This window comes from Xenopus tropicalis, chromosome 3 (genome assembly GCF_000004195.4).
Source record: "Xenopus tropicalis strain Nigerian chromosome 3, UCB_Xtro_10.0, whole genome shotgun sequence".
Taxonomy (NCBI): domain Eukaryota; kingdom Metazoa; phylum Chordata; class Amphibia; order Anura; family Pipidae; genus Xenopus; species Xenopus tropicalis.
The window spans coordinates 130,154,769-130,168,759 of NC_030679.2; the positions used below are offsets into that span (position 1 = coordinate 130,154,769).

The 13,991-nt window shown below is 43.8% G+C and overlaps 1 protein-coding gene across 2 annotated transcripts; it reads right to left on the minus strand.

Moving 5' to 3' along the window:
* Positions 1–261: 261 nt before the first annotated feature.
* Positions 262–13,782, minus strand: tnfrsf10b (tumor necrosis factor receptor superfamily member 10b). 2 transcript variants are annotated; one of them, XM_018092022.2, is made up of 9 exons: positions 13,509–13,782; positions 6,700–6,784; positions 6,343–6,474; positions 3,730–3,844; positions 3,547–3,620; positions 2,500–2,592; positions 1,756–1,775; positions 1,442–1,532; positions 262–1,195 (listed from the first exon to the last, which is right to left on the minus strand). In XM_018092022.2, exons 1-9 carry the CDS (start codon positions 13,584–13,586, stop codon positions 909–911), a joined length of 975 nt encoding a protein of 324 aa, XP_017947511.1. In that variant the 5' UTR covers positions 13,587–13,782; the 3' UTR covers positions 262–908. The 2 variants fall into 2 exon arrangements, with proteins under 2 accessions (XP_017947511.1, NP_001004894.1); NM_001004894.1 differs by having other exon boundaries at positions 807–1,195; positions 1,442–1,559; positions 13,509–13,687.
* Between the last annotated feature and the right edge of the window lie 209 nt (positions 13,783–13,991).

The following is a 13,991-nucleotide window of genomic DNA, read 5'->3' on the forward strand; positions in this document are numbered from 1 at the left end:
GTTTCTCCCCGTGACTATCAGTCCTAAGAGCACTGTTGTTCCTCTGCGATAGGTTGTGCAGTACAGGAAGAGTTAAATGTACAGGACAGTGATGCCATCAATTATTGGGTTCTATAACAGATGCCATTATGCTGGAGAATCTGTTGCCTTTATTATACTTTCTTGCATCTTGAACAGATATTTATTTATATAAAGCAATATCCCTCTCTCCTCTCACCTGGCAAAGGGGACGATTTATCAAGAACACTAAAATATCACTTCATGGAACATTCCGCTTCCTGAGATCTGTCATGAGACAGTAGGGTGCGACCAGGGAAACAGGTGCCAAACATTCCTTAGCGCTGAGGTGCTGGCACAGAATGCAGGCAGAGTGCTTGGCTCTGAAGAATTCATTTCAATATCATAGATAAGCACAAGGCCATTGGCTCATTTAGGCAATACAGGAAGTACCAACAGAAAATCTGATGGCAGAAAAGAACCAAATGATCTTTAGAAGGGTCTCCCTTTCCTAGATGATGTACTAGAGCTCACTCAACTGACTTCGGCACAAACAAAATGCATCAAAATAACTGACTCTGGCACAAATCCCCCCAGGTCCCCTAATCTTCTGTCATTGCTGGTTGCAAAGGCTTGTCCCTGTCCTGCAGAGCCAAAGGCCATACAATTGGGTCAGCCTGATTTGGCCATGATTTCAGAGCAAAGATCCGACAACACATAACCAGTTTTACCCACTAGTTTTTGGATAAAACCTTTTTCCAAACAGTCACATGTTCACTGACATTTGGAAATAAATAGAAATAGAAGACTTTTTTGGGGGTATTTACTTTTTGTTCTGTTTTTTTTGGTAAGAGTTTTTAATTTTATTACAAAAAAATAAATATTTAATTACGTACATAAATATAAAGTCTCTAGTTTATCTCAACATAGTCTCCTTTCTGCACAAGTATGCTGGCGATGGTTCTGGCAGGGGTGTGTAGATTAATGTCATGCAGAGAGGCGAGCAGGTCATTAACATCCCCGGGATTCTGCTGGTACCAGGCCCGTAACATGGCAATATTCTGCTCTCTGGCATTGTCTCTGTTATTCTCCTTGGCTTCCCAAACTGTGTTGTCAGAGAGACGCAGGCTTCGCATGAATTGAGCCCATTTTTCCATCGGCACATGTTCAACAAAGAGGTCCCAGGTTTGGCGGAATACTGTGGGACAAGGAAAGGAGAGGTTATGTTATAGGCCTGAAAGCATGGCAGGGCACAAGGGTATATTGCCTATGTCCCAAGGCAAGGGGGGGGGGGGGGTATTAAGAGTATTTTCCCCCTTTTCCTGCTCTAGCTTGTGTGAAGGTGCTACCAGCGCTGCATTCAGCAGGATCCATGCTGTGGGCCAGTGGGCTAGCACTAAGTGTACTCACTCACAGGCTGTACTCACTCACAGGCTGTACTCACTTGTTTCTTGCTCCTCACGATCCATTTCTCTTGCGAATGCCAGCTGCACCGGTATCAGGGGATTCTCTTCTCTGCCTGGGTTTTCAGTTATCTTGGAGACACATGAAGAGAGGAAGCTCTGTGTATACAGAACAAGCCTTGAACACAGTGTTGTACAGATACAGACAGGCAAGACATGCCACACGGGAAGCTACATAAATTTGTGTGTGGGAGGGGGGGGGGGAACAAAGGGAAATGAAGTTCACAGGGACCAAAGTTCATACAACTGGTTCTATGTGTACCAACATGTATAAAAGTCTATAATTATTTCTTACCAGAACGCAACAGAGATCATCTAGAAATTAAAAAAAAAAAAAAAAACAACAATTAAAAAGGTCAGTAGTGAGCAACCCAAATGCAAGCCTATTCCCTCACCCCTGTCCCCCCACCCAAACACTGGTCCATTTACACTCTCACCTCTTCCCAAGCACTCTGCCATTCCCTCACTCTCTTCTGCCAAGCACTCTGCCATTCCCTCACTCTCTTCTGCCAAACGCTATGCCATTCCCTCACTCTCTTCTGCCAAACGCTATGCCATTCCCTCACTCTCTTCTGCCAAACGCTATGCCATTCCCTCACTCTCTTCTGCCAAACGCTATGCCATTCCCTCACTCTTCTGCCAAACGCTATGCTATTCCCTCACTCTCTTCTGCCAAACACTATGCCATTCCATCACTCTCCTCAGCAAGTGATCTTTTCACTCACTTTCCCCAACCCAACGGCCAGCCCCCTGGCAATTCCCTCCTCCTTTCATTGGCCACTGCCTAAGCACTGCTGCAAGCATCATCTTCTGCCAGGACACTGCCCCATTCATTCTTCATTGCTTGGTTACTGGAAGATTTACTGTTCCACTGTTCCCCCATTCACTCTAAAGTTAAGGAGATGGGAGAGTGAATGGGACAAAGTCTTGGCAAGGTTTACAGTTTAAACCCTGCCACGACTTTGTCCAATTCACTCTCCATTCCTAGTGCATCCATCCCCCCTGCCCAAGCCCAAAGCACAATGGAGCTCATTCTCACCTTTGCACTGCTTTCGACATTTACACAGGACGACGACAATGAGAACCAGTAGAAGCAATGGAAGTACCAGCCAGAGCCAGACTATCCATGATCCTGTAGAAACAGTTTGGGATAAGTATTGCAAGGATTTGGGGGATAATAATAATAGGATTTTTCTCTAACATAACCTCATGTTTCCCTACTTGGGATAGGATAACATGCAAAGTGAGGGCAGGAGTAAAAAAAAAAGTAAAAAAAAAAAAAAAAAAGGCTTTCTATTTATCCGGTCTCTCTGTACAAAATATGCTTTATTATAAATACAATAATCCATTGAAGAACACTTCTCATAGTAATAACCCGTGTATTACAAGACATTACTTATACCTTCCTGCTACAAAAATGAGCATAATAGAGGGCAACTTGGAGGTCGGTGTTGTGTATAAAATGTACTCAGCATATGGGCATGTGCCATATAAAACTAATCGCACATGTGGGATGAGCAGACCTTCTAAAACAGGGGATAGATGAATGGACCAGCTTAGTTTAACCCCTTCCATAAACTTGTATGGATGAAGGCACACGGATACATCTATTCGGCTGTCCATACAGGAGACACATTCACTGAAAAGAACTGGAGAGGAAACTCAGGGTCAGACTGGCTGCCAAGGTACCAGAGGATTTCCCAGAGGGCCCCATTTTGGGAAAACTCCCATTAGGCCTTTCTTATTTCCACCATAAGCTTTTATAATCACTACACCATTTGGCACCGTCTCTCTCTAAATCAGTGATCCCCAACCAGTGGGTCGGAGGCAACATGTCACCAAACCCTTGGCTGTTGCTCCCCAAAACCCCCAAACCAGGGAGTTATTTTTGAATTCCTGACTTGGGGGCAAGTTTTGGTTGAATAAAAACAAGATTTACTACCAAATAAAGCCCCTGTAAGCTGATAGTGTGCATAGAGGCTGCCTAATAGCCAATCTTAGCCCTTGCCCCCGCTGCTCTAAATGAAGTAGGGCCCTGGATGGGAGGTTCCCGGGTGGGCCCTAGGCCCACAACGAGGAAACGTACCACTTTCAGCAGGTCCACACTGGCTATCTGATGTCGAGTTACACGGGAACTGCAGTTCCTGGCCTGGGGGGCACCTAGAGGCAAAATGACAACATGCAGTTACATGGAATGCAGGCAGATAACTATAAGTAATGAATGTTAGATCCATATACTAAAAACGTTACAAGTTTGAAGACTACTTACTTTTCGGTACACGTGAGGCACACTTCGCAGGGGTGATCAATGGGGCAGTAAGTACCTTTCTTGCAACGACATTCTGCATTTTGAGTGGCTGTGCAGGGTCGCACCTCCTCCTGATCTGCATGTACACAGGGTGGGGAGAGAACTTTAGTAAAATCAAGGCCCTCCAGCAACAGGTTAAACATATACTATAGGCTTATATACAGGGAGGCAGCAAACAGGTAGGCTCGCACTTAGCTTATGTGCATCACAGGGGGATCATTCAGTCAGTTATAAGTTTCATAAAAATAAAACCTTTTCATGTTTGTATTGTAAAAACATCTGCATGTGATGTGTGCATATATCTACGTGTGCAATTGGATAATCCCATACAGAAAATATGCCATTTGAAGTACAGGTATGGGATCCCTTATCCGGAAACCCGTTATCCAAAAAGTTCCAAATTACGGAAAGGCCATCTCCCATAGACTCCATTATAAACAAATAATTCCCATTTTTAAAAAGGATTTCCTTTTTCTCTGTAATAATAAAACAGTACCTGTACTTGATCCCAACTAAGATATAATTACCCCTTATTGGGGCAGAACAGCCCTATTGGGTTTATTTCATGGTTAAATGATTCCCTTTTCTCTGTAATAATAAAACAGTACCTGTACTTGATCCCAACTAAGATATAATTACCCCTTATTGGGGGCAGAACAGCCCTATTGGGTTTATTTAATGGTTAAATGATTCCCTTTTCTCTGTAATAATAAAACAGTACCTGTACTTGATCCCAACTAAGATATAATTACCCCTTATTGGGGGCAGAACAGCCCTATTGGGTTTATTTAATGGTTAAATGATTCCCTTTTCTCTGTAATAATAAAACAGTACCTGTACTTGATCCCAACTAAGATATAATTACCCATTATTGGGGGCAGAACAGTCCTATTGGGTTTATTTAATGGTTAAATGATTCCCTTTTCTCTGTAATAATAAACAGTACCTGTACTTGATCCCAACTAAGATATAATTACCCCTTATTGGGGGCAGAACAGCCCTATTGGGTTTATTTAATGGTTAAATGATTCCCTTTTCTCTGTAATAATAAAACAGTACCTGTACTTGATCCCAAAGATATAATTAATCCTCATTGGAGGCAAAACAAGCCTATGATTTTTAGCAGAATTAAGTTATGGTGATCCAAATTACGGAAAGATCCCTTATCCGGAAAACCCCAGGTGTGACAAGTGCAAGGCACCATGTGCTTTTACATAACCAATTTCATTATGAATAAGGAAACAGCAAGAATCTTTAATTTATTTTCTATGAAACAATTGCCCAATAATGGTTTCTGCCTTGTCCCATCACTGCTCAGCTCTTCCTGTTTTACTCTATTTCAGGTGTTTTTCATTCTGCCCAGGATATAGCCAGCTAATTCTGTCTCACCGTGTCACATGACATCGCACAGGAACAAACAAAACACGGCAGCTATACAATAAAAAATAAAATGTACTAAGGGCTCCGCCCATTTCCCCATGATTCAATAGGAATGTATCACAGGATCAGCAACCACAAGGCACATTTCCTTGCCAATGAACTTCATTTCTCCACGTAACCGCTTCTCTTGCCCAGGTTCCCTTTCTCTCCACATGAGAGTTCAGAGAAAGTGTCAGATTTTAAGCGGTGGGGTGTGAGGTGTGAAAGATCCCCTTTAATAGAGAGAATACTCTTTCTGCAAAAGAATCCCTTAAGGGCAGCGCAGAGATTCTAGGCACGTGCTAACGGCAGTCACTGAGCACAACCTGTTTCCCTCACAACTTCTGTGCTTGGAAGATGAATCAGAACAGACTGCGTTGGTCTCTGCCAGTTCATATACACATATGTAATCAAGGCCCTATCAGGATGGGGTTCTGAAATCAGTTGTGTGGAATTGGTTAATGCCTCTGTAAACCCATCTATGTTACTGGTTTCTGCTCCTTCCACTGTACGACCCCCCCCCCCCCCAGTACCACATCTGTGGCTATCAGCCTCTTCTCTCCCTTTCCTCTCATTGTCTTACATCGCGTTCCTGTTCCTACACATTTCCTCTCTGACATTAATCTCTCCTTTTCACTGCTTCCTCCTTTTAATCTGTGCGCTCAGACTCTGTGCGAGATACACATGCTAAGTATCACAATTTTGTTAGTCCAGGGCAATAAATTCACATTAACTACACCCTCTCCGCCAACACCAATCTGAAATCTTGGCTGTATCCTAAGCAGTAGCAGAGATTTGGTGCATTTCTTACAGACCCACACACACAAGGCAGCTATATAGACAGACAGACAGGGGCGGGCCAAGCCAACCGGGCGCCCTAGGCAACCCGGTCGGCCAATTCCGCCCACCTCCCCGCCCCCCCCCCCCCGAATGGCGCATGCGCGCCAAAGCACAGGAGGAGGTGCAGGGGGGGCGGTGCGATTAGATCGGTCATTACCTCCACTGCTAATGACAAGCGGTGGAGGCAATGACAAAGTAGCACTAGGGGTAGGCAGGAGAGGCTCCTGCCTGGCGCCCCCCAATCGTTGCGCCCTAGGCAGCTGCCTCTTCTGCCTACCCCTATTTCCGGCCCTGCCGACAGATACAAACACTTACCATCCCGACACCTCAAACAGGTGAGACAGTGGTCCAGCCCAGTTGGACCTTCACTATACGTGGAACCTGTGTGGCAGGAAGAACATTCTCCAATTGTGTCCGGCTTTGTGCAGGGTTTTTCCACAAACGTCCCTACAAATGAAGTCACACACAGAAGTCAAAACATGGAAAGAGACAAGGAGAGGGTTTAAGAAGTGGGATGAACCATGCAACCAGAGAGAGTCTTACATGGCAAGTTGCAGAACAGAAAGAAAGCTAGACAGATGAATGCTAATAAGAACATACAGCGGTTTCCCAGAGTGTATATGTACAAGCACATGGCAGTCAAGCCTACAGAAGCAGGAGAATAGTGGTTACCTGCAGGGCATCTCAGACACCGGATATTCCCTTCCTGGTAATACAAATCAGAGGATAATGGAAGTCCATTGGTGATGGGGGCCGCCTGGGGAGAGAGAATACAGCAGTTAATAATAGCCCCTGTCTCCCCTGCCCTGGGTAAGTGCACACACACAATTCCATAATATTTGCTTTAGAATATCTGTCCCTGAAAGACCTGTTGAGAGCTGCTTTGTCATTGTTTTGCCTGGCAACCGAGCAGAGCTGTGCAATAAGAGAGATATTACGAAAGGTACATCGTTTACCTTGGGACTCACAGGCAAAAGAATCCGCACGCGCTTTGTGCAACACAGTAACAGCCACTGGGAGAACTTACACAGGCCTTAGCAGAATACTGAGAGTACATAGCAAGCCCGATTGTGAGCTTGTGTGCCAAACTAACCTGCACTAGGCATGTTCTAATAATGTTCTCTACTGGAGCACTCAGTACCCAGTAGGGAAATGCCCAAAATTTACAGGAGGATCTCACTGGGGGCAGTAGGAACGTTGACTTACTAAGTCCCCATATAGAGAATTGACTTTAATCTCATGTGCCCCTACTACATATATGAGGAACTCTCTGCAGCTTTCCATTCAGATTAGCTGTCATGTACCAAGGCATCCATGCCATTCAGCCACCCATGTGGATGCCCAAATCAGGCAATTTCTGCCAATTACCCCAAACTTAACACCAGTATGGTGGGTGGGCCTTGGGCCCATCGAGGTGCCAATTGACTGCAGCCCAGTCAGTCAATCCAAATAGTCACTGCAAATGGAGCTGTAGGCACTGGAACGGATGCCGAAATCAACTTTGGTAAACTTTGACATTAAATGTATTCGGAAACCAGTCTGTTCTGGGCAAGAGGCCTAAGGGTGAATACCATCATGGGAAATGTGCAGTACAGTAAGTGACATTATCCTCATAGCATATGGATACACCCTGACATTCTTTCTATAGAGGTATTGCAAAATTATGTTGTACTTTCCCCAGTGCGGGGCAGGAAATGCCTGTAGATAGAGGCAGAAGATACAAACCCTGCTCACATATAATACATTGCACAGAAACATGAATGTAGTATAAGCAACAGATAATGAATCAAGGTACCAATTAACCAGACTGCACCAACTCAGCCCGCAGTCCTGCCGCTGAGTTCTAACACCCTCATAGAATAAAATGGCGTTCCACTACTCCAAGCAACCAGACAATCAAATCTGAAAAAAGTGAACGGATGGGAATCTATGAGGACCAGTTCCAGTTACAATAAAGCTGCTGCTAGTGTTCCATATAATAAACATGTAACTACTGCAAGTTGCTTTCGAAACCCATAACTAGTATAATCCGGTGACTGTATGCATCTTGACTACGCACTTCTCACACACACCTAGTTATCGGTCCCAAAAAATGCATGAAAGAAATCATGCAGAACCTGTTTCTCTAGTACATTTTCTTCTCCTTACGTCACCTTTTTCCATTCACCACAGCAAGGCTCTCAACTTGCCGCCAAAACCTTTGTCCACTCCCTAAAGAGTCACCTGTGCAGATTCACCATGGATTGTCACAAGCCTACATACCATAGAAACTCATCTCCTGTCCTTTCCAGTAACCTTATGTTTCAGTTGTTCCACCATCTCCTTAGCTTGCAGGCCCCAGTGAGCAGCATTGGTCCATTCCATTGTAAGTTCATTCACTGAAAGACTCTGTTTCTCTTTCGGTGGGCATATCGGGAGAAGAACCACTTGCTTGGCGACCTCGCCAAACAAGCCAATCTTCCCATGTACGGCCACCTTAAGCAAACAGAAATCCAGCACATACTACTAAAGGTGGGATAATTAAAGCAAATCTCCGATTGGTTGCTATGGCTTACATGGCACTATGCATATTTTGTAACAAACAAGCAGGGTTTAATGTAGCATAGGAACATAGCATTGCAACATTGCACTGGTTTGTACCTATCAGTGCACTACTGATCACTGGCGGCCGGCCTGGGCTATGTCTTTTCTCTCTCACACATATAGGGCTAATTTATAATCAATATTGGTCAACCAACTACAAACAATAAGGTCTTTGATTTTGTTTTCTAAATTGTAGCCTACTGTTCAATTCTTATTAGTATTTGTTGCATCTAAGTAACTTTATCAAAAAAGGTATGTAAATACGGCCATAAGCACTCACAGAAACGCTGCACTGAGTCCTCTATCAAAAGAAACAGGATTTCTTGTCTCCTTTTTTGTAAACATGTTCTTATGTATCTGACTTCCTCTCTCAGAAAAATCCTTCATTCCTGGGGCCGAAGTCAGGGTAGCTCTCTCCTCTTTCCCTTCTCCTGCTCCCTCCTCCCATAAACTTCATAAAACTCACTCTCCCCTCCCATCAGAATGTGTAATTTGAGCTACCAGCAGCTAGAGCTGCAGCAGGAAGCTATGAAGACCAAGCTAAAATGGCAGCTGCTATCTTAAACAAACAGTGGGAGCTTTCTGCAGAATAAATATAGTGTTCTAGGTGGCTCTAATGTGGCGAATCTATTGGCAGTAAAATGCCAAAATGATTTTCCTTCTCCTTTATACTTAAGTTTTGGCCCTATGGATTTTATGGCAGGTGGTACTTAAAAAGTTAAGGTAATCCTATTCATATTCCAGTTTCTCATTCAAACCACTGCCTGGTTGCTAGGGTAATTTGGACCCAAGCAACCATATAGCTGCTAAAATCCAAAACTGGAGTGCTGCTGAATTTAAGCTAAATATTTAAAACAAAAAACAAAAAAAAAAAAAATCACACAAAAGAAAAAGTGAAGACAAATAGCAAAATGTTTCAGAAAAGCACTCGCAACAACATAATAAAAAGTTCATTTCAAGGAGAACAACCTCTTTTAAGACAATAGCTCACAGGGAGATTAGTTATGGTTAACCTCAGGTAACTAATCTCCCCAAAATGCCTTTCTGCCGGCACAAAGTGAATCACCAGATGAAATCTAACAGTTCATTTGCACATTGTATGGCAAGTATGTACCAACATTGCAACTGAGTTGCGTTCTAGCGAGACACATGCGAGGTGTGTGCCTTTTCCTGCAGTCACCCATAGCACCTGGGTTTGCAGTTTCTCTTGCTACTGAATGAACTAACAGTAACCGAGGGAATGAACAGAAACTCCCCAATTTCTTCACTTCCGACTATGACTTTGCACATTAACCACTGCGTGCACCATGGCATTACACAGACACCACAAGTACGCAAAAGCGGTCATATTTAATCAGCAGTAGGTAGTCACACTAAAGGGAAAGAAATTACTATCTTAAGTTCATGAAACCACAAGTCACCGCTATCACCCAGTCCCTTGCCTGTCGGATGAGAGAAGGCCATACGTAAATGGGGGGGCGGGGGTACACATAGCTTTAAAGCTTAAAGAAGACTGAAAGTTAAAATTATCAAAACAACTTTAACCCCACAAGTGACTTTAGCTTTTCTTATTTAATTGTTAATTATTTTAAATTATCAACTGTTAGTTGGTTTAGCACAGCAACGAGAATTTCCCCATCCAGACATGCCCAGGCACCAGGCCCGGACCGGCAATCTGTGGAATCTGGCAAATGCCAGAGGGGCTGCTGTAAGATGCCATAGACAGTCACTATTTATTGGGCTGGTGGGGGGGGCTGTTTGGGCCACTGTGTAGTTGAAATGCCAGGGCCTATTCTGGATCCCAGTCTGGGCTTGCCGGGCACACAGGATTCCGTAGTTCCCAACACATTACTAAACTATGGATGTTTATATTTGTTGTTGGGAACAGAGAAAAATATAAATGTAACAGCTTTGAGTAAAGCTGGCCATACACGTACCAGTTAAATCACACAAAATCTAGTTTTGTAAAATTTTCGGGACACGTGTTGGCTCCGAATTATTGATCCGATAATTTTCCTACCATGGTGATCGCTCGTTTAGTAGATTTGTATTTTAAAGGCTTTATCCTACAATTCCAGTATGAATGTTAGTTTCAGATCATTGCATTTAAACATAAGACCAATATCCGAACATTTGGCGGAAGAAGACTAAGATCTGGACGTGTATGGCCAGCTTTAATGGCACTATCCTGACAGTATGGTCAGCATTCCTGGCCGGGGTCTGAATCACATGTGCACTGATCGGAGCGCAATGTAAGGTCATAGTCAAAGCCCCGGCATTTTTTTTTCGTCTTAAAGAGATAGTATAAAAAATTTTCAACATGAGCAAAACAGAACTTAGACTGCAAAATACCTTCTGCCTATTTAATTAAAAACCAAAATCCATATTTTTTTTATTTTACTATAAAGCAGTAATGAAGCACTGTTCAATTACACAGTAATCCAACTCGATAAGTTCCACCGGAGTAAAATGCACCCCTGGGTAATTTCTGGTGGAACGTCGTCATCTGGTATTAGTGCATCTTATCAATCCAAATAATAAAAAGATCTTTAGGGGTGAAAACGCACTGAGCTACTAGTAGCAGCTACTTTTTCAAGGCTACTAAATGCCAGAAAATACCCTGCCATAGACAATACTGAGAATTTTCTATTTTAGCAGCTGCTACTAATAGTGTTGTCTGTTTTTCTTCACCCTTAGTTAACTAAAAATAATAAAGAACATGGAAAGATAAAAGAACATGAAAAGGTTTTTTTGGGGGGGGGGGTTACTTGTCCTTGAAATAGCGCACAATAAGCCAATCCAAGGAAGAGATGACGGGGAAGCTTATCAGCAGCAGAGAGAAAAGGGACCTGTGACTACAAAGGAAGGACAAGGGTCCAAAGGCTGAAAACAAAATCAAGCGGTGTACTTTGTACAACACTATCATAACTGCTATCACATGATTTATATGTACAGGGTGCCATGGGTCTACCGATCTATCCATGAGTTAATGGGCAACATAATGCCAATAAACTGCAATAAAAAAGGTGCCAAAGTGGCTGTATCGGCATCATTCTATAGTGCTCACTTCCAACTGCAAATAAATAAACCCCATTGGCCGACTGTCTCAAAGGGGTGGTTCACCATCAGTGAACCATGTGTAATAGAACAGCATATTATACAACCAACTTTTCAATTAGACTTTTTTTTAATAATATAATAGTTTTTAAATTATTTTACTTTCTGACTTTTTCAAACAGGGGTTTTCAAAAAAAAAAACAAAAAACTATTGCTCTTTGAGGTTACAATTTTATTGTTACTTTATTTCACTTGTCTATTTAGGCCCTCCTTTATTCATATACCTGTCTCTCATTCAAACCACTGCCAGGTTGCAGGGCCGGAACTAGGGGAAGGCAGAAGAGGCAGCTGCCTAGGGCGCAACGATTGGGGGGCGCCAGGCAGGAGCGTCTCCTGCCTACCCCTAGTATGCGATCAGTAGTGCATTGCGCCGCTTTGCAGCGCACACCGCATCACGCCCCTCCCCCTGTTCAGACTGCGCATGCGCGTCAAAACACATGGGGGTTGGGGGGGCGGGGTGCGCGCAATGTAGGTGCAAGGGCGAGGTAGCCAACTGGGTTGCCTAGGGCGCCCGGTCGGCTAGGCCCGCCCCTGCCAGGTTAAATTGTACCAAGCAACCAGGCAGCTGCTGAAATTCCAAACTGGAGAGCTGCTGAACAAAAAGCCAAATAATTAAAAAAAACACGAATAAAGACCAATTGCAAAAAAAAGAATAGCACTCTCTACATATTCTAAAAGCTAATTTAATGGCAAACAACCCATTTAAAAGGGGATTTCATTGGATTAGGATTCTGCTAAAGGGTAGAAATTAAAGATCTAGGACAATTTTTTAACTGTATATAATGAAATTTAAATGGCTGGTTGCTGGGGGTTCATAAACATAGAAATGCACAGCTAATAAGAAGAAGCAATAAAGCAGGCAGAGGGGTCCTGAGTCAGGCTGGGGTAAGAACTTCCAATATCTGACGGCTCAGCAAAACCATGTTGATTTTTAATGGCCGGGAATTCCAGACTGCAAACACTGGCCAATTGTTATGAGGCTGCCTACTCACGGAATGTGTCTGGCCAATTGTCAGCCACTTTAATTCTAAGAGTTGTAGTTCAGCAAAACCTATAGACCATGGATTGCCAGTGCGTGTTTTACAGGATTATGGTGTAACTAAAGGCATTCAGGCTTCAGGGCCCCCCCTGCCCCCATATCATCAGCTTCTTCATGGAGTCCCGCAGAGTACCAGGCGTAACGTGGCCTTGGCAAAATGTTTGTCTGCACAGGAGAGGGGCATGCCCTGGCAGTTCCACCACTGACAAAAGGTTTAAATTAACTTCTAGAGACTCATCTCGGATGTCGATACACCTGGGAGCCATGGGTTGTTGGTAGGAGCTGTGGATGCGGGTACAGGTTATTGTACAGCGCTGCGGAATATGATGGCGCTTTATAAATAAATGTTAATAATAATACAGGTGCAGGGGGGTGGGTCTCAGTATAAGTATAACTCCTTAGCCTGTTGTTTGTTTGTTTGTTTGTTTGTTGTTTGCCTGCCGCTCACTTCTAATGTCGTCACCTAGTTTCTGGCAACAGCACTTTCAGTTCAATGGTGGTTAGCGGGTTCAGGAGCGGGTCAGAACTCTGCTTTGGGGTCTGGGTTTATTAACACTGGACCCATACAGTGACTTTCACTTTCTATAACTGTCCAAGGGAGAACTTTTTTCAACCTCAGCTACTATGTAACTATGTGGTCCCCAAAATATAGCAGGATCATAGCAATTAGCAAAAAGATAATTACATACAATCAAGCAGTAGCAAATGATTGAAGGCGCACAATGATACACAAGTAACTCACCAACAAGAAGATGCAGAAGAAGCAGAGGGTGAGTTTGGCCATGGGGGCATATCCAGTGCTCTCCCCTCTCGGGGCCATTAGCAGCTCCCCTGGGAAGCAAAATGCAGCTCTTCCCTTCTCAGTTACAATCCCAACGGTAAATCCTAAAGGCAGCAACACAGTCCTCCTCCTTATCTAACAATCCCGGTCTGGCTGATTCTATTTTGCGCTTTGGAACTTTGTACCGGTCTCAGCGTTACCGCCCCCTCTCCGACTCCTCCTAATGGCCGAACCCACTTGTGCTCCCAGCTGAACTATAGCAGGCGAAACTAAATCTTCATAAGGAGAGGGGAGGAGCGGGAGTGACGGCCAAGGCGAAGGCAAGAACTTGTTAGGGAAACAAGCAAACAAGTGTGTGAGTGGGGAGAGGGGCAGGGCACTGACGTCAGAACACAGGTTACTCAGCCTTGTTACTCTGAGCCTGCTATGTTACTACTACTGTCC

Excerpts from the sequence above, each read along its gene's own strand:
- tnfrsf10b (XM_018092022.2), bottom strand. The coding sequence starts at position 13,586 with ATGGCCCCGAGAGGGGAGAGCACTGGATATGCCCCCATGGCCAAACTC. Across the intron at positions 6,785-13,508 it reads TCTTCTGCATCTTCTTGTTG|GCGGCCCCCATCACCAATGG; the intron begins GTGAGTTACTTG and ends CTCTCTCCCCAG. Across the intron at positions 2,593-3,546 it reads GTGTGGACCTGCTGAAAGTG|GATCATGGATAGTCTGGCTC; the intron begins GTACGTTTCCTC and ends CTGTTTCTACAG.